A 20,999-nucleotide genomic window follows, 5' to 3' on the forward strand; every position below is an offset into this window, starting at 1 on the left:
CAGGCTTTGAAATGTTTATGACATTGTATGTTCAGTAATATTCATGCCAAAATGTACGAAAGATACTGCTTTTATTAAGCTGATTTCAAAGTAAATCTATAAAATTTTATTTTAAACAAAATATGCTTGCATGCAAGGATGAAAAAATTTAGCTAATTGGAGACAGATGTTGGCACATACATTTTAATATAGTTGTTACAATGATGTTGCATTCCATTCTTTGTGTTCCTTTAGTATCTTCAGCTTTATTCTAAAATAATTCTGTGTCATAAGATCACATTTCTGCAGATGACAAGTTGGTACTCATCACATTACCATCAGAACATTAAACTTTCACACTTGCGATGTTTGAAATATATAAGTTTTCTTCTTTACTCATTTGTTATAACTGTAAACATGAATTTAAGATAATCTGTTATGTGTAACATAATATCAACTTTTTCTGTATTATTCTGTGTCTGGTGAAGGTTTTTGAAATGTGATGTGCAAAGGCGAATTATAATATGTGCTGGTGTGCAACTTTTCTGTATTCTTTTCTTAATTTATTTTCTCAAATTTTTTATGATATTTTATCAGCAGAAATTTAGAAATACGATAAATTTATTTGCTTAAGTTTGTGGTTTAATAACTGTTAAAAGACAATGACACAATATCAAACCATTTTTTCGTCATAAATACAACTTGGCACTGCAGTTTTATGTGCTTTGTTGCTCGTGTATCATATCAAATACTACAAGTGGTTAATCTTCAATTGGCAACAATGTTATAAACTTAATTCTTAAAGAGTTACCATTTTGTTAATTTTGATTTAACCAATACAGTCACGTTGTATAGAATCTGTTTCTCACAATGTAATGTTGATACATTATGTAAAAAGAAGGCAATAATTCATATTTTGTGAAAGAGGTGATGTAGCAGTTGTTGGTATTTTTTGTCAACATCCGAAAATTGTTATAGGTCAGTGACAGGGCAAGAAGGATTTAGAACCTTGTTTTGTATCTTTGTTATTATTGTACAACTCTGAATGACTTTGTAACATGTTATTATTTATCACTTTGAATGGTGTGAAAGCATTTGTGCATCTAGGAATATGTACCATAATTAAATGAATGCACTTGAATGGATTATTTTGATGTCAAGGACTTGACATGTTGAAAAATATGAAATGTGACATAAAAAGATTCATTACATTACATTCTTCGTCATAATTGCTTGTCCTTATTTCCTTGTAGCACTGTCTTTCAACAAAATATACGTGAATGTGAATAACGCTTTGAAAGTTGATAACTTTTTTGCATTATTTCTCTGAGTACAAATATTTAGTAACTATTATCTGTCGTTTCCAATCAATGATTGCTTCGATAAACATTACTGAGTTAGTAACTCAGACTTGCTCAGAGAAAAATTTTATTGAAACAAATCATCAATAAATTTAAAAGGTTAACTACGCTTAACAGTATTTTCCTTCAATAGATTTGTAATGCTACACTTTTTTACTGAATTGGTTATTGTCTTGTAATTATGTACATTAAATAACGTAGTATGTAGTAAAATATGTAGTGTATGAGCTGTAACAGAAGCAGTGAAAAATCACCATCTGTTAAAGATGGTGATTGGAGGGGTCAATAGAGGATGATTTGCCACCTTAATTGAATCGGTGAGTGGAAAAGGGGTAACATTCCAAAAAATGCGAAAACAAACTGAGATAGCAAAATTGTTCATATATCATAGTCCTAACTATTAAGCAGAAGAAGAGTAATATTCTTATCATCCTAATGTCAATATCAACATCAAGGTTATTTAGCGTCCGAATGAGATGAAGGTGATAATGCCGGTGAAATGAGTCCTGGGTCCAGCACCGAAAGTTACCCAGCATTTGCTCATATTGGTTGAGTGAAAACCCTGGAAAGAACCTCAACCAGGTAACTCGTCCCAACCGGGAATCGAACCCGGGCCACCTGGTTTTCCGGCCAGACGCACTATCCGTTACTCCACAGGTGTGGACTGTATGATCATCGGTATTCTGTCTGCAAGATTTGGAAAATAGTTTTTGAAGTTAGTGTCTTTGAGTAAAAAACAACAATGTTAGAAGGGGAAGATAACGAGCCAAGAAGAAAGAAAGGAAGGGTGAGCAAGAATACACATACAAAAGAAATGGAGAAAATATGTAGGAGTAGGGGAGAAGAGTTTCTAACCTACAAAGATGTATTGTCGAGACCAAAAAAACAACATTGTAACACAGTTTTTATGATTATCTCTTTTTCCACATTTGAAAAAAAGGTATTTGTACGCATTTTTCGACAGTTACGCTGTAAAGAAAACTTACTAATTGATCAAAATATTTCTGTTCATTTTAACCAATATTCCATTTGACTGGAAAAAGAGTAACATTCCCAAACTTTAAACAATCAAATCTAAAAAACCAATTTATATATTAACAAACAAATATAAAGGCTGAGTTACTTGTAACTAGTAGTAAATGTGACCAATTATAAGTTTTCTGATTAAATTAAAAATAAAGTCACAAAACAGTTTTCTTTTATTATCTCGAAAGCATGATTTTGGAATTTTACCCCTTTTCCACTCACCGATTCAATTGAAGATTGCCATTTCATGTAATTTTTCCAGAAAATGGTTCATCGGGTTTCTGAGAGTCCTGTAGTGAAAATCGACCTTTAACTACACTAATAATTACCGTGTGCAATCCATCTCTTATAAAATTGCTAGTCTAAATAATCTTTTCCATTGATTCTTGACAAAGTTACCAAATGTATATTATCTTCGTCATTGTGAAACAGATCGTATGCTTATTGTGATTAACTCATTCTTGTACCTGATAATCACACTGTATGACTCAGTGGATTCATATTATAATCCAATCCAAACTTAGTTACAAATACATACGTTCTTTTAAAATGTAACTCTTCATAAATGTTTGAGCTTTGTGTCAACAGAGAAGATGTGTTAGGAAGTGAATTTGACTCAGATGTTACACACAGTAATAACAGTAAAAATATTTTCCTACTAGCCGTACCCGTGCTCTCCGCTGCACCTGTTAGAAATAAATATAAAGTAATTACATAATTAAAATAGGATATTTGATCCAGGGAACATTCGGTTTGATAGAAGGATAAATCGTTTAATATGTTACTTAATTTAAATTGTATTTAAATATTTAAAATGCGGTTATTTTGGTCCAGAGAGCAATCATTTGGTGCAATGACAATTCCTTTAACATGTTTCTTAATTGTTATTACATGCAACCATAGTTTAATGAAGTTTGACATGTCATTTAGTTTTAATGTGTATAATTTATATTACTTGCTATATGTTTCAGAAGTTACTGTAATAACATTGTAGAATTATGTCCATCTAGAGAAACTACACTTTCCAATGGTGAAAGAATAATTAAACAATTAATTAGCTTCCGATATTACTTCATACAAACACAGAAACATTCTCTGTAGGCTATGTTTAATAGCTTTCGATTGTTGTTATCCAAGGCCCCTTATAGACGATGTCATTTGTTTTTATTTCAGTACAGTGCCTTAGATGGCGTTGTTACTGTAATTTAAAACTCATTTATCTCATTAAATATCAGTCCTATCAAAATTTTGTATAGAATAAAACTTATCGGAAATTATTTTTAAAGAAATTTTTATTATGTAATATTTTTCATGAAAATCAATAATAAGCGAGATATTTCGATTTATTTAATTCAGGCCCCCTTATAACCCCCCTTTTAAATAAAGTATTTTGAATGCCATATAGCCTAAAATCTAAGTTACAACGAACTTAATTTATATTCTAATTTTCATATAAATCGGTTCAGCCATTATCGCGTGAAAAGGTAACAAACATCCAGACAGACAGACATACAAACAAAAATTTCAAAAAAGCGATTTTCGGTTTCGGGATGGTTAATTATACATGTTAACACCAATTATTTTTGGAAAATCGAAAATTACCAGAAAAATTTTGGGTACAGATTTATTATTAGTATAGATGATAATTAATGTAATTAAGGCAGTTATTTCAGTTTTTTTTTTTTTTTTTAATTATCACAATTCTGTAGTAGCACTGATCTAGTATATTTGCGAGTTTAAAGAAGAGAAAGTTAAATTCAAAAGTGTGGTGCAGCAATTTCGCATATTCCACATTTGATAATTAGTTTCCTATAAAAATTGTGGAACTTCATTTGGGTATTGCTTACTTGAGAAGCTTATTTTCACAATGTCTTTTCTCCACCTGATAACGAAATTGAGCTTTCTGTGTCCCTGCATTCTTCAGATATAATTCTACATACAACTGTCATGATTTGGCTTCTGAACGCCCTCTAAACCACTAAAATCTTGCATTAAAAGTAACTATTGTAATCAAACTCTGTACACAGCAAAATTGCGACAAAATATTAGTTCCAGCTTTGGAATCAAAGACTCTGACGCTCCCATTTGATTCTAAATGCACCCAACCTCTTTGGTTTGGTCCCTGCTTTTCAGTACTTTCAAACTTTACAGCCATGACTTCTGGCCACTCTGTATATTCATGCTACCAAATGGAATAATTGAAAAGCTTCCAGAAGTTTGTAAATTATTAAATACTAGACTAGACGGCATTTCAGAAGGCGGTTAGCTTCTATATGCGCCGTAGCATTTCTGGTATGTGACGTCACAAGCTTGTACAGTAGAACCAATCGGAATCAGTCTATTACAGCACTTCCCGAGTTCGTTTGTTCACGTGCGAGTGTTTCAATACATTGAATAAGTAAAACTAACATTTACTATGTGTATGTAAGGTAAATAAATGGGAGAAGAGACTGTAAAAAGACAAGTATTGCACAGGCAGGCGCGAAAAATAGTGTTTAAGGTGTATAATTATTTTAAAAACGTCAACGAGCAGAATGCTGCCGGCCATCTTGATGCCGGCAGCAGCGTTGCCAACATGCAAGAAACGACTGCAGAAGCATGTGGTGTGGGATTGAGAACCATGCAAAGAATATTGCTAGTGAAGGAAACAGGGTTTGTTTGGTGTCATGCTTACAGTAATCAACGGCTAAGGTCATTATTGTCTTTTGATAATTTAAATTCTCTTGTGCGCTATTTGTATTGCACGTACTGTGAAGTACGATGTGGCAATGTTGTACGCTGCCTTGCTCTCTCTATCTGTCTCTCTCGACGCAAAACGCTAGCAGACAACCGCCTTCCAAATTGCCGTCGACTCTAATAAAATATAATAAATGTTGTGTCAAAGATTTTTTTTTTAATTCATAGTACTGATTATAGCAAATCTACTATCTATAAAATTGAAAATGTAATATTTTGACAGTGTATATGAATTATTAACACAGTTTCAATTTTGCAGTTATACCTATTTCAATTCTGATTGGGATTCTTTCTAATAATTATGTACTGGTACATCTATTTTCAGGAAGTATCAGAGGAAGGCAATATTGTTACATAACATGAACTTCGAATATTGGACTGTTAACTATACATACCCACTTCAATAAATATACTACAATAATAAAAATAATAACAATATCGACAATAGTAGTAATAATAATAATAATAGCAGAACAAAGAAACTGGATTAAATTGTACTATCGGTTAAAAGGGGTTCCGTGGTGAAAGACATTTTAGAAAAACTGATCTAAGAGAATATCGCAACAAATTTACATGACATTGTTTAATATTTGCAATTAATATCTTAATAAATAGATGGCATAGTTTAAATATCACATACATGTCACAGATGTTACATGTTTCATAAAATGATAGTAGAAATTGTGTTGTTTGTTGCCTGTCTTCTACACTTGCATAAAGTCTAATAAAACAAGCTGGCAACCATTTTATAAACTCAATTGTTTACAGCTTGTGAAAGTATTCATAATTTTTCTTTCATAAATACCAAGTGTGATGTATTTTGTCACATTTTAATTTCCAAATTACTGTTTGGACTAACTCACATTATAAATATATTACAAAATTAAATAAGACCTGAAATATGAGTAGTACACTTTCAATTTTCGGAAAAAAAAAAAATATATATATATATATATATATATATATATATATATATATATATATATATATAAAATGTGCAGGAAGATTGTGACTAAATGTTTCCTGGATTCTTAGACCTTTTAAGACTTTAGTTCTTGATCAGGAAATTACAATGCATGTCATGAACGCAATGTAAAATAAACATTTCAAACTCCTTATATGATTCGAATCATAAATTGTAGAATGTTGGTCCAATATAGCCTTACTTATTACGATGAAAGAGTAATGGAACGGAGAAAAATTCTCTCCAGCGCTGGGATTTGAACCCGGGTTTTCAGCTCTACGTGCTGATGCTTTATCCACTAAGCCACACCGGATACAACTCCGACGCTGGTTAGAATCGTCTCAGATTAAGCTCCAACTCTTGGGTTCCCTCTAGTGGCCGCCCTCTGCACTACGTCATAGATGTCTATGAACGCAGGACCGAAGTCCACACATGTGCTGAGGTGCACTCGATATGAGTGACTAGTTGGCCGGGATCCGACGGAATAAGCTCCGTCTTAAATCACGAAGTGATTTACGCATATCATATATATTATTTTAATGTACCGAAGTACATATGATATTTCCATGCAGATATTCTGCGTCATCATACGATGAAAGAGTAATGGAACGGAGAAAAATTCTCTCCGTTCCATTACTCTTTCATCGCATGATGATGCAGAATATCTGCATGGAAATATCATATGTACTTCGGTACATTAAAATAATATATACTTACTTATTATGCTTCTCCTTCCATTCTGTTGATTCTGTGGTAATATTGTTATAAAAAAAGCATAGTGTATGTTTAAATTGTGACTCGATGAACCATTAATTGATACTACAGTAAAAAGAAAAGCAAAATACAGCTTCTGCAATTCAGATGTGAACTTTCATGCAGCTTCTAATATTAACTCATATTCTAGCTTTAATTTATGTACTATAGCATTCATGTTTTTTAAACGGATGTATTTTTCTCCTAAGTCTCTTTTTAAACATGGTGCTTAGAGGTATACAATTTTGTAGAATCATACTACTGTCTACAATATACTATGTTGCTATGATTAAAAAATATAGCAAGCATTTGTTTCTTTTGAAGTTAAGCTGATGACATATTTTTCTCACATAATTTATTTGTATTTAAAAGACTGCAATTATTAGTGAGTACAGGAGAGAACCTACTAAATAATTTTAGTTTATTGAAGCTTTGTTTTGATTGAACCTCATTTTCCCTAATATATTGAAAAGTAAACATTGTGATTGTTGGGCGAAAAAAATCCAAGAATAATACATATATACAAATAATTAATGTTATTAAATTATTGAAAGTGAATAAAATAAAAATTCGCTTAAGTTGCTGAACCTTATTACAGTGAAATCCCTGCATAGTGTGTAGTTCAGAAAAGATATTAAATTGATTTGATGAAAAATTATGACAAGCTACTATCATGGAATCAGGCAACTTGGTCTATTCTAGTCTCACTTCAGGCTTTAATCCAGTCCAAGATATTAATGGTAATAGTTATGGCTCGGATTGTACTGACCTAGAAGTCTGCAAAAAAATGCAATTTTGACTTAAAATACTCTAAATAGAAATTAAAAAATGACCTAAAGTAAAAGTATACACCGAATGCATATAAATGTTGTTCACAAAGTCACAATTAAATAATAACAGTACATTAATTGGCATACAGTAACATACTGTGGTTTATATATGATCTACTATCTCAAAAAGTTTTTTGTCAGGTATTAAATAACCAAGTGTTCATGTAGGCTTCCGCGGCTGGTGTACATGGTCTGTGGATAAGCTTTGGGGCTTCTACCGCGTTGTCTTGCTGTTGGTGGCTGACTTTCGACTGCTGTGTTGTGGTCATCTTCAGAGCAGTTCGATAAGGAAATAGTCTGCGAGCTCATATATGAATACTCCCCTCCATACAGACCTCAACCGGATTGGACAATGAAAGACCAATCAGATGCCAGAAGAAGAACCTACGACCTATCACCGAAAGTACTCCCCCCCCCCCCCCATCGAGACTACTATATATATACGAGCTCGCAGGCTATTTCCTTATCCAACTGCTTTGAAGATGACCACAACACAGCGATCGAAACGTCAGCCACCAACACCAAGAAAACGCAGCAGAAGTCCCAAAGCTTATCCACAGACCATTAAATAACCAACTTTGACACTGAAAGGTGACAGGAAAAAACACAGTGTGTTGCATGGTTTATTGAAACCACATCGAACATTCAGTTGCAAAGAAATTTTGCCGTGTATGTGGCTGAAATATTAGCACACTGGTCTTCCATTCAAGTAACTCAGGTTCGATCCTTAGCCAGGTCTTGATGGAATTTGTAGTGGACAAAAATGTTGCAGAGGGTTTTTCTCGGGGTACTCCAGTTTCCTTCCGTCATTCCACCAACATTTCACCTTTCCCTCATTTAATCTATAGCAATAGCAAAAAATAGGCTGCAGTGAAGCCTTGAGGATAGTACGGATTTCTGTGCTGGTATAGGAAGGTCTTTAGAGCTCCAGATCCCGGGGCTTATCAGTACTCTTCTGGCCCTGTCAGGGCTGAAACAGGATGACCCACCCATCAGCATCAGATTCGAGAATGTCACCTACGCCATTCTATCAGACTTGGACAATCATCGCTTATATAGAACGCACAATGAGCCAATGTAAGTCTAAGCACAGTGATCCATACAAGATCTGGCCCTTGAAAAGCCAAGATAAGCAAAGGTACTTCAGTCACTTCAGAATGCGATTCAGAAGGACACCACCCTTTCAGCCAGCTCTATGGAAGTGGTACGGCGATTTCATACACACTGCAGTGCAGATGTGTGAAGCATCATACAGGCTGGTCTGGAATAAGTGAAGGCAACATAGAAAGCATATGGACGTCTTTCGATCGTTCTCTTCGGAAGACCTCACAGGAGCTGCAAATCCCATATGATATACAGTAAAAGATACTCTGAAATAGCATGAATCAATATATTTATTTTGGGGATGTTCAAAATGTAAAGCACCCCCGAAGTTGGTGCCTATGTCTGAGACAAAGTGGATGAAGAAAAGAGTGAGGGCATTGTATTATACCGGTACAGTAGTGGCAAAAAAAACCGGACCAACCCTTGTAGCTCATTTCAGAGCCTTGTTCACTCCAGAGCACGATAAGCTGGTAACTAAAGCTTTCGTGGTTCGAATCCTGCCTGGGAAGGAAACTTTTTTTTTGTTCCTTATTCAAATTTATTCCCAATACTTTTCGATTGCTGGTAAAATTAACGTTCTGGGAATATTAAGTTAATTAAGTAGTAAAATATCACTGCAGTCGAAAAGTATTGGGAATAAATTTGAATAAGGAACAAAAAAAAAAAGTTTCCTTCCCAGGCAGGATTCGACAGTCTATCGTGCTCTGGAGTGAACAAGGCTTTGAAATCAGCTACAAGGGTCGGTCCGGTTTTTTTTCCGCTACTGTACATTGTTCTAATATCCAAGTTTTCTGAATATAGTTATTGCCACACTGTCTTCGAATCTTAGAAATTTAATGGAGAAAGCATTTCCAGCGAAGTGATAATTTAAAGGGACACTAGCCTATACTGAAATTACTAACTTCCATGTTTTTAAAGCTAGATTTCCCAAATGTTTATCATTGGTATATCTGGTTAATAATAACATATGTACAAAGTTGCATCTCACTATGGTAAGTTGTTTGTGTTTTATTAAGATTTTAATAAAATATTGTATCACTTTATATAATAAGTCCCTTGCGCCATAATTTACATTATTTTTAACTGATACAGTATTTACTTATATGGATCCTTATATACGTAGGAACAAAACTTTCTTTATTTTGCTGTAAAATGAATTGGTACATAACTATAAATGTTTAATTATTATTATTATTATTATTATTATTATTATTATTATTATTATTATTATTATTATTTTATTTATTATTTTTTTAATTAAATTTTCTAGTTACTGATTCACTTTACAGCAAAACCTAAGGAAACATATAAGTGAATATCAGTTAAAATAATGTAAACTGTGACGCAAGAAACTTTATATATAAAGTGATACAGTATTTTATTAAAATCTTAATAAAATGCAATCAACTTATCATATGTGGATGAAATATTTTACATTTGTCTTTATTAACAAGATATATTAGTCATAAAAAATTGGTTAATCTAGGCCCACAAATATGGAAGTTATTAATTACATCACAATGGACAATCCTTTGATTGAGGTTCTGGTTGATATGTACATCTATTGTCAGACAGTACATCTCACTTGACGGTATGTGTCGGAGGAAGAACAATTATTGTTTGTATGCTTCTGAAGTCAGACTAGTATAATATGTAGTAGTCGGCGATGTACCGTATACAATGGAGGGGGAAAGGAACTGACCACCCTACCCCTTTATCTCCTGGTCTAGTTGCCTCATAAGTGGTGCCTTCTTGGTATCACTTGTGAGGTTCAGACCTGTCTTGTGACAGTTGACTAAACAACAAACATAGTGGACAATTAAAAATAAATATGAACTTTGGAAATTTCAGTATAGTGTCACCTTAATAATAACTCGGTATGTTTTATAGTATCTCTGTGCATGCTTGTTTAAGAGAAAAGGACTCAGAAAGCTTTCTGAAAAATTTTTAAGAAAACCAGCTGGCGAGCTACAATATATCAAAGGAGGGAGATGGCCTTTTGTCAGACATTCCCAGCCAGCAAGAAGTGGCCAGTGATTTTGGTGTTGACTATGTGGTTGGGGTAGGTAGGTACTGCGCTCGTAAATAATTTGATACCTTTTATAGTACCTCTATGCATGCTTATTTAAGGGAACACTGCAAATCTTTTAAGATGGTCTTGCCTGCAGCATGTAATGCATTAAAGAACGCTTCAATTCGTATTGCATTTCAGTAAAGGATTTGTTGAAAATAAGCTGCGAAAGGACAAAGAACAGAAGAGTTGTCTAATTTTTCGATTTTCAGATGTAGATCAATAGATTTCTACAAAAGCAGATCTGCTGCAAAATCAGTAGGCCTGGCAACACCGTTTAAATTGTCCCCATATTCAACGCCTTCACGATGAGTTAAAGAGGGAAAGGGAAGGGAATTCTTCCCCTATCTGTTCAAGTTTTAATGCATCAAGTGGCAGTGGAATACCATTCATTTCCACGTGCTGACCTGTTGCAATCGTAACTTCTCTGGTTGATTATCTGTAGTTTTAATGAGAAGTACAGAATATTTGCATCCATTTTATTGCATCCGCAGTAGAGAATCGTATTTTCTCTGAGTGGTCATCTGAAGGTAAATTAATTTAATGAACTTTGTATAGTCTAAAAATATGCTCAATGTGTGGCCTAACCAAAATGGCGACCTTGGCAACAACTTGAAAGTTGTGATGTAAAATTTTAAACACTTATAATTAGTTTCTGCATACTCATCCTGAAACGTTAGAATAACTTCGGCATTGTAATAATATTTCCAATACTTTAATTGGGTTGTGACGTTAATATAGCTTTAAGCTTGACCAAATGTGTTCAGTGTGCCTTATGGTTAGTGTATCTGTATTTATTTTGGTGACTGTCTATCAACTATGAAGGAGCTGTTCTTGGCGATTTTTTCAATCATTTCGTCACTTTTTTTAGTATTGATCCTAGTCGGTATAGGTAAGACTTTTAATATGAAGTGTAATGTATATATTTAGACGTATGTGTGCATAAAGTTTGATGTATTTAACCTAACGCATTTCCGTATATGTTCCGTTTCAGTTTTATACTTCAGATAAAGTAATTTAGAACTTTTTAATTGTCATATTTGATTCCTAATTAGATGTCACTGTTTATTCAACGAACATCTCAAACTAGCATGACTATAAAGAATTCTTAAGATGATGATAATACGGAAATGTACGTAGTAGAATCTTGGTGAACGAGAATGGTGAAGGGAACCGGGGAAAATCAATCCCACAGCAGCCTTACTGGTTATCATTCCAGTCAGCAATTGCAGTAAAATGCTTGTTAGATCAATAGGTATTTTATTTTCACGCGTTAGCGTATTTATTTATCTAGACAGGTTAGGTTTGGTTTGTACAGGTTTTTGGCAGCTTACCAAAAAACTTGGGGAAAATTTCAGTATACGGATTCCTCACTTACAATGATATCTTGAAATACTAAAAAGAGCAGATTTGTCTGCGTTTGTCGAATTCGCATCATCATGCTTACGAAAAGACATCTTGGGAAAATTTTAGAACACGGACTGCACCTACCAATTATGTCTTAAAATACTAAAAAGAGCAGATTTGTCTGCGTTTGTCGAATGCGCATCATTATATTTACGAAAAGGCACTTTTCAGTGCCAATAATTTATTTTGTGTGCACAAGGTTGGAATTTTGAAGTAAGAGGGAAAGGGTGCAGTCCGTGTTCTGGAGTTTATCCTATTCTTTTGATATTCTTGCAATATGTGAGGATTATTTCAATAAACTATTCTCTCGTAGGCCTAGGTAGAAATTGCAAGAGTTAAGATCCAGAGTTGAATCCATGGCATTATCCTGTCACAACATCAACCAGCAGGCAAGAGACCTTAAGTCGACCCTTCAAACGTCGACTAGAGATTATAACAGACCACTAGGTCCAAAACATGCAAGGATGATGATGAATTGAATTTCATTCGACTGTGAGAGGATGTCGGCACTGCCTTTTTGATCACACGAAGGCAGTTGTTGCGAGAAAGAGAAATGACCGTTGCCTGTTTGCGCTACTTTCTAGAAGCAGTCCCTGAAACTATGTGTGTATCATTGCCAGATACTACTAGGAAGAAAATTTTCACTTTTTATTTGAAAGAATCATGATTATGAAGTAATTTCATGGATTTATATCAATTTGGCGGATGTAGCTATTTCACTTAATTTTGGACTTTCATTAAGGGATTTGCATTTTCCATGCTGCATAAAACGAAGTTTTTAACACATTTCGTGTATATCGTTAATAACAAAAAATCACACCCATACCTCTACGTTAGTGAATAAAGATGAGTGTTATCGTAACAGACAAATATTTTCCCTGTACCAAAAATACAATACAAATTTAGTAAAAATTAGTATTTTACTTAGTGACTAAGGAGTGGAATGTTGCTATTCAGACCTGAGTTCGGGTGTGAGCTGATGATGTGTTGTTGTAAAACTACGCTGATTTCCAGCCTAATTTTCTAATTAACCGTGCACTTAATTACAAAACGCATAATAGGTTTTTTTTTATTTATTTTAATGTATTCTATTGCTCTCTTCAGTCTGCGTAGTTGTATCACTTTCACTCTATAGGCTAGCACAATATATTTTAATTTAACCTAATGTTTTGAAGTTTTTTTTATTAATGTAATATAGTATTATAGTAGAACCTCTATTATCCGTAGTAAAGAAGGGGGTGGACTGGACGGTTAATCGAAAACATCGGATAATCCATACCATAGAATATTTGCATAGTTCCATATTACAGTCTCATAATATTCCTCCATAGTGCTGTGTTTAACATGCTAGATAGTGAATCAGAAGTTCACTAATTTAATTCTGGTTGTCAACGACTGGTTTATAAGGGCCAAGGAAGTTCCTTATATGGTTACTTGTGGAAAGATAGGAATAATAGAGGGATCTTGTTGTAGATCTACATACGTTATACAATTTATCCTTATTTTTCATTAGATCGCGCACAGTTGTAACGCCAATCACGTATTCTGATGCAAAATGAGCCACGGATTTTCGTTTACCAAACCTCTCAATTATTTGTATTTTTATTTCGGTACTTAGCAAAATACTTTTGACACCCGTGGAAGATATTTTGTATAGAAGTTATAAAGAACGGGCATTCGAGTAGTAGGACAAGGACTGAATGCTGCACAGGTTTGCTGTATATTGTGCGGAAGTTCTTGGGACTATTTCTTTGAAAGCAGGTAGTGACTATTTTACAAGTTGGGAAAAATATCAAGTAACGTTCTTCTTGCTTGTAGTAGTACTATGTAAAGGTAAAGGCTTTTAATAAAACACACTCGAAAAAATAGGATTATAATATAAGGTACAGTACTAAGTTTCTTACACATTTAATTCTGTAGTAAAGAAAGAAAGAGCAGCAGAAAGACAGTCGGATAATCCGCCGATCAGTTAATAGGGTGACGGATAATCGGTGTTCTACTGTACATTGTATTTACTCTAGGATCTCATGAGTATAATTATAAAGGTGTAAAACGTCTCGTAATAAAATATACACTCAGTGAGTAAGGAAATACAGACCTATTTGTTTGATATATTAATACTCTGAATGTAACAAAATGAGTCATTTATATTTTATTTGATAAAAAATGAAAGTATTGACTATCGAGATTAAAAACGTGTATTGATATTGATTATTGATAAAATTTGGTATCAACCCATTTCTACATTTTAATAATCCTATGTCTTTTTTGTGATGTAAATAAATTCAATGGTGTTTGGGTAAAAGAGGTTAAGTTATTTTTTTATGCAAATGTAATTTTGCAAATCAAGCTTTCAGGTATAACTCCCTGTAAAGTTGATTTGAATAATTTCGAGGGAAAAATTGTCCCGGACCTGGCATCGAACCCGGGACCTTTGGTTAAACGTACGAACGCTCTGCCAACTGAGCTACCCGAGAACTCTACCAGACACTGATCCAGAGTGTTGGTACATTTAACCAAAGGTCCCGGGTTCCATGCCCGGTCCCAGAACAATTTTTTCTCGAAATTATTCAAATCAACTTTACAGGGAGTTATACCTGAAAGCTTGATTTGCATAATACACGTCACTGTTCGTTAACAGAAAACCACAATTTAAGACACACAGAGTTAGTGCGCACTCAATGTTGGTTCCTTGACGGTTGTCAGCCCACTTTGAGGTCTGTGGATATAGAGAGAAGAATTGGATCGGTGTCTGGTAGAGTTCCCGGGTAGCTCAGTTCGTAGAGCATTAGTACGTCTAACCAAAGGTCCCGGGTTCGATGCCCGGCCCCGGAACAATTTTTCCCTCGAAATTATTCAAATGTAATTTTGTTCTCCAGTGAATAACAAGTTAAACTATACAAGTGGGTGTGCAAAAAAATATATTTACATTTTATGTGTTCTTGTGTATAAAATTATTTTCAATAAGGGTCTGAAGTATAATTTATATTTATATCAAAACTCATTTTTGTGACTTTTCTTCCATTAACCAAACACCATCGAATTAATATCTTACTTGAAATCTTTTTCTTTGTTGTGTTTATAGGGTGGTACCTGGTTTGGAGATTTTTCCTGTCACGGTTTCGATTTGTCCGGGAGCTTTTGGGAGGAATGACAGAATCCACTACTGTTAATGATTTGAAAAATGGCCGTTCTCGTGTAAAGAAGACACGTCGTGAGTAGATGTCCGTGTTAATCAACTGGACCATAAAACATTCCTATTGTAAGGTTTGTTTAATACAGTGGAAATTGTGATATAACGAAGCTTATCTTAGTTTAAAAAATTAAGCAGTTGGCCTAATAGTGGAGTTTCAAGATGAATATCAGATGCGCAAAACCAGACGATCTTATGAACATGCAACATTGCAATCTTTTATGCCTACCGGAGAATTATCAAATGAAATACTATTTTTATCATGGATTATCATGGCCACAGCTAAGCTATGTTGCAGAAGACGAAAAGGGTCAGATTGTTGGCTATGTACTTGCTAAAATGGAGGAAGACAGTGAAGACAATCCTCACGGGCATATTACTTCTTTGGCTGTGAAACGATCACATCGAAGACTTGGGCTGGCTCAAAAACTTATGGATCAAGCATCTAGAGCAATGGTGGAATGTTTCAAAGCTAAGTATGTCTCTCTTCATGTACGAAAAAGTAACAGAGCTGCTTTGAACCTGTACACTACTACTCTAAAGTTCACTATTTCCGAAATTGAACCAAAATATTATGCAGATGGAGAAGATGCATATGCAATGAAAAGGGATTTGACGCCTTTTGCCACACAGAATAGCATTGCATCCTCTGTTGATTTAAATTCAAAGAGTGCTGATGACAAAGATATCATAACAGAGAGACTGTAGTGGTATTGCATTAAATTAAAAATACCTTGAATTGAACTATATATTAATATGTGAAAATTATACTTGAAACGGAATAATTACATCATCACAAAAGGGAAAATGCAGTCATTTCTAAAAGGGTTGAAATACCGTTCTAAATATAACTATTGTATGAAATAAAAGATCAGTGATATTTTATAGTAATAGAACAATATATTCTTTCTACCTACTTCATCTCAACCTTGTAGTTACTCACTGACAAATTATTCGGCCGCTGCATACATAAAAAAATTCTTACAAGAATTTTTTTGTGTATGGTTATGTGTATACTTCAGAAAATGTCACGTGTTTAGTATGAGTTTATTTTCTCCCTCTAATTCTTTTTCCTTGTCCTTCTCTTTCCTTTTTCCAGCCCTACACTTGGCTTCAGATATGTAGTCTGAAATCTCCTTTGCATTTTGAAGTCCTTGATAGAAAATTACGAAGATATGAGAAAGAGTTCTTGAGATGTGTGTGTTGTGACACAAAACATATGCACAGATTCGAATTGTTAATAAATTGAAAGGAGACAGAAAGTATTTCATTGTTAGTCAATTTGCAGTGTTTTAATATCTGGATTAATGAATTTGCATTTTAATAATTATATTTTTACATTGTATATGGCAGGGAAATAATTCAGTACATTAAGTTTAACTTTTAGGGAAGTAAACTACTGAATGTATGTTACATATTTCAAAATTCACTTGCTCAACCTTTACTAACTGAACTGCAATAAATTAACAGATTTTAGTTTGATTTTTGCATACTGTAACTTACCTCACTAGGTATCTTTTTATTAGTTCAGAGATTTTACATATATAATAGTCAATTAGTTTATACGGTAAAACTTCATTTATATGTTATTTATGGGGGTCTCAAGGAAAAAACGTATAACTGAAAGCATAATTAATAACATCTGAATTAGCATTTGAAGACTACATGGTGAGAACAGGTTACTTGAGTAAAATTTTCACTTAAGACAAATTTAGAACTCCACAGTTAAATCATCTTTGAATCTGTAGGCTAATACAGGACTGATATTTATAACATATATTCTTGGAAAAATGTAAGATAAATTACAGGAAATATTAGCTGCTTAGAGCCAAAACTGACTGATGTACTACATTTCAAACTCCAATCCAGAAAATTTTACGACATTAACTTACCTTGTTCTTCCAATGTGACTTCATTTAATAGTCAGTAACAGCATCATATAGGGACACAAGATTGGTGAAAAAGAGCATGGGCAGCTTCGAATTTTAACGAATTTCAAAGTGAGCCAAATCTTAACAATGAATACGTACTACGAGTATATTTTCGCGTTTTTATTTATTCCCACCAATATTTCCGGATTCAAATATTACTGAGAAATACTCATGTCGATGCACAAATGCAACGAAAATGATAATCTTGATAAGTTTTTAAGTTAGCTTCTGATATCTTGCTCAGAAAAAAACTTGGCAACTCTGGTCTCATTTCATCTTGAAGATATATCTGAAAATAGTATTCTTGTTTCCAAAATGATATTTACTCCCCTTGACATATTATTCGCAAATTATTGTCGGACCATCAGATCTGTGCCCCTTCAGCGCTGTCGTCGTTCTTGGAAAAGTTAAAGCCTGTACTCACTCCATTCCACCCGCTTTCCTCCCACCATGTTAAACAGCAGGCCATGAACCTTGCCGAATAGGGATGTTGCCAAACTTCCGTCAAACGGTGTCATATAAATAACTGGTCGTCCATGCTACAATATTATTTCTTTCAATGAAAATACATCTTGTATTTCTACATTTTTTAAACCTAAATCCCATGTCTCGAATCACTTTCCGTAGTTTTTCTCTCCAACCTTGGAAATTATTATTTCTCTCGCAAGCTTCAGTAATTTCTTCAATGTTGAAACTTCTTTCTGAACGGTATAAAATTCTTGTATCTTCTTAAAATACATCGGTTCATATCATCTACAATAATTAAAAGTTCCCTTGGTCTGTTCTTCTCTGGTGATTCTAGCTTTTCATCTCCTGCACAGACTCCCTCTCTCCTGATTTTCTTTATTAGGAGTTCTGACCTGTCTATATAAATTACATAAAATGTTGTATTATTAGTATTAGTTAAATAAGTAATTTTAATACATAAACAATTGAAATAAAATAAGCCTCACCTGTGATATCAGTTTCTCTTTTCATTGCCTGATTTATAGGAAACAGATATTGACCTGTTTGTTTCTCTTCATCGCAATATGCTATTACGTACTTGCTTAATAATATTTCTTTCGCCACTCCGTGCTACATTGTTCATGTTGAGTTGACAACACTGGACTGCAAGTGCAAATATTGTAAACTGTCCCTCAAGAAGGCCAAAATTGTGAGCAGTGGGGGACAGAAAGGGAGAGAGATAGGAATGCAGGGAGAGAAATGAATTACCGAGGCTGAGAAGGAATTAGGGTTCAGTTCGCATATCTTACGGAGGCATAGATCCGATGATCCGACTATACTCCCGTTTAGTTTCTAGGTTAATTTTTATCGTCAGAAATGTACATGAAAAAAAAAAAAAATTTATACATCCGTATTTCCTGAGTTCCTTCCTTTAAATTATAATTACAATTCAGTAAATGTTGACAAATTGCAAGCAATTAATATAAAGTCCTGAACTTCTTTGTGGTACTTACTGGGTTGTTTCTGGTTTAGAACACAAGTGCGTGTATGTGTTTTGCACTTTTACAGATTCTTGTTATCATAGCTAGATGTTACTTTCACGAAGTTTTTCTTGATAAATGGTGAAAATGGAAATTATTCTATTTTAAACAGTTACTGTAAATTTTTTGCTGTGAGTGCTTCATATTGAAGACAAAGATGAATACATTGTTGCTTTTACACAGTTGAAGTATGAATATTTATGATAAAATTTACATTTGTAATAAAAATAGTTTGAAACTACCGAAATGGTAGAATGATTGATGGTATGAATGAAAAACTGAATGATTGACTCAGTTATTTATAAATTCATCAGAATCAGCAAACGTTTGTAGCTTGTGTAAATTGAGTATTTTTAAATAGCATGACAGTAGACATTATGTAAGAACTGAATGGTTCAGTTTTTTTTTTTTTTCAACAGATTCTTGGATTTCAGTCATTTGCAACAACCTGTAACATCAGTAGATACACAGGATCAAAATACCATACTTGTTTTTGTATTATATGCCTCATGAGTGACGCATTATTCGTGTCACTTATGAACTTTCAACATGTCTTTGGACTGCTGACTAAACATACATGTTGAAACTGTGGTCTGTAAATGTATAACATGTATTTCATTGTGATCTTCGTAACATAATTATTGATTTTAAAAGTGGTGGCTGATGAAACATCTTTGTGCAATGCTTTATGATGAAATTATTTTCTTATCAGCCAATGGGGTGGGGTGAAAGTCTCATGTATTTATTCTGTTGAACAATTGTATATTAATAAAAAAATTTAATAAATTTTGTTAAGTAGACTGTAAATAGGATAATTGTATTTTTATTAAAATGTGTGTTCATGAATATTTGGAAAGTAAAAGTGTAAAGTAATAGGTATAGGTTATAAACGTAACTGAGTGGACACATTTGGAGAGAAATCAACAGTTCAAAAAAACACTTGTATTCTACCTTTCTTTTATGGATTAAAGGGGGACAGTTTTTCTTTGGTACTTTTTTACTTTGGTTTATTTATAATCACTTTAGCTGCAAGGTTACATCAGCTGCTTGTCTATGCGGATGACTTGAATATGTTAGCAGAAAATCCACAAACGATTAGGGAAAACATGGGAATTTTACTGGAAGCAAGTAAAGAGATAGGTTTGGAAGTAAATCCCGAAAAGACGAAGTATATCATTATGTCTCGTGACCAGAATATTGTACGAAATGGAAATATAAAAATCGGAAATTTATCTTCTGGAGAGGTGGAGAAGTTGAAATATCTTGGAGTAACAGTAACAAATATAAACGATACTCGGGAGGAAATTAAACACAGAATAAATATGGGAAATGCCTGTTATTATTCGGTTGAGAAGCTTTTATCATCCAGTCTACTGTCAAAAAATCTGAAAGTTAGAATTTATAAAACAGTTATATTACCGGTTGTTCCTTATGGTTGTGAAACTTGGACTATCACTTTGGGAGAGGAGCATAGGTTAAGGGTGTTTGAGAATAAGGTGCTTAGGAAAATATTTGGGGCTAAGAGGGATGAAGTTACAGGAGAATGGAGAAAGTTACACAACACAGAACTGCACGCATTGTATTCTTCACCTGACATAATTAGGAACATTAAATCCAGTCGTTTGAGATGGGCAGGGCATGTAGCACGTATGGGAGAATCCAGAAATGCATATAAAGTGTTAGTTGGGAGGCCGGAGGGAAAAAGACCTTTGGGGAGGTTGAGACGTAGTTGGGAAGATAATATTAAAATGGATTTGAGGGAGGTAGGATATGATGATAGAGAATGGATTAATCTTGCTCAGAATAGGGACCAATGGCGGGTTTATGTGAGGGCGGCAATAAACCTCCAGGTTCCTTAAAAGCCAGTAAGTAAGTAAGTGTTTGCCTAAAAGTTGTCCAACTCCTTTCACACGACTTTCTGTTCCTTGTTCATGAGGAATTTGTGAGGTTCTGTTTGCTTTACATTTTGACAAAAAAAGAAAAGACTTCATACTTATATTCCTGACAGACAATGTAATTATAAATTATGAATACTAATTTCATTTGAAGTTAAGCAGCAGGTGTTATAACTAGGGCCCGGATTTTTCGAAAATGCATATGTGCATATGGAAATGTATATTTTGAAGGTTAGTGCATGTTTCGGCATTTATTTAGTTT

General features: G+C 33.8%; 1 protein-coding gene across 1 annotated transcript; it reads left to right on the forward strand.

The window, feature by feature from the left end:
• The first annotated feature begins 11,186 nt into the window (after positions 1–11,186).
• LOC138713222 (N-alpha-acetyltransferase 10-like) lies at positions 11,187–19,649 on the forward strand. Its single transcript, XM_069845138.1, has 2 exons — positions 11,187–11,354; positions 15,317–19,649. The coding sequence occupies exon 2, from the start codon at positions 15,587–15,589 to the stop codon at positions 16,130–16,132; it is 546 nt and encodes a 181-aa protein (XP_069701239.1). The 5' UTR covers positions 11,187–11,354; positions 15,317–15,586; the 3' UTR covers positions 16,133–19,649.
• Positions 19,650–20,999: the final 1,350 nt, after the last annotated feature.

Source organism: Periplaneta americana, chromosome 14 (genome assembly GCF_040183065.1).
Source record: "Periplaneta americana isolate PAMFEO1 chromosome 14, P.americana_PAMFEO1_priV1, whole genome shotgun sequence".
Taxonomy (NCBI): Eukaryota; Metazoa; Arthropoda; class Insecta; order Blattodea; family Blattidae; genus Periplaneta; species Periplaneta americana.

Bases quoted from the DNA above. Each gene is read 5' to 3' on its own strand.
- LOC138713222 (XM_069845138.1), top strand. From the start codon at position 15,587: ATGAATATCAGATGCGCAAAACCAGACGATCTTATGAACATGCAACAT.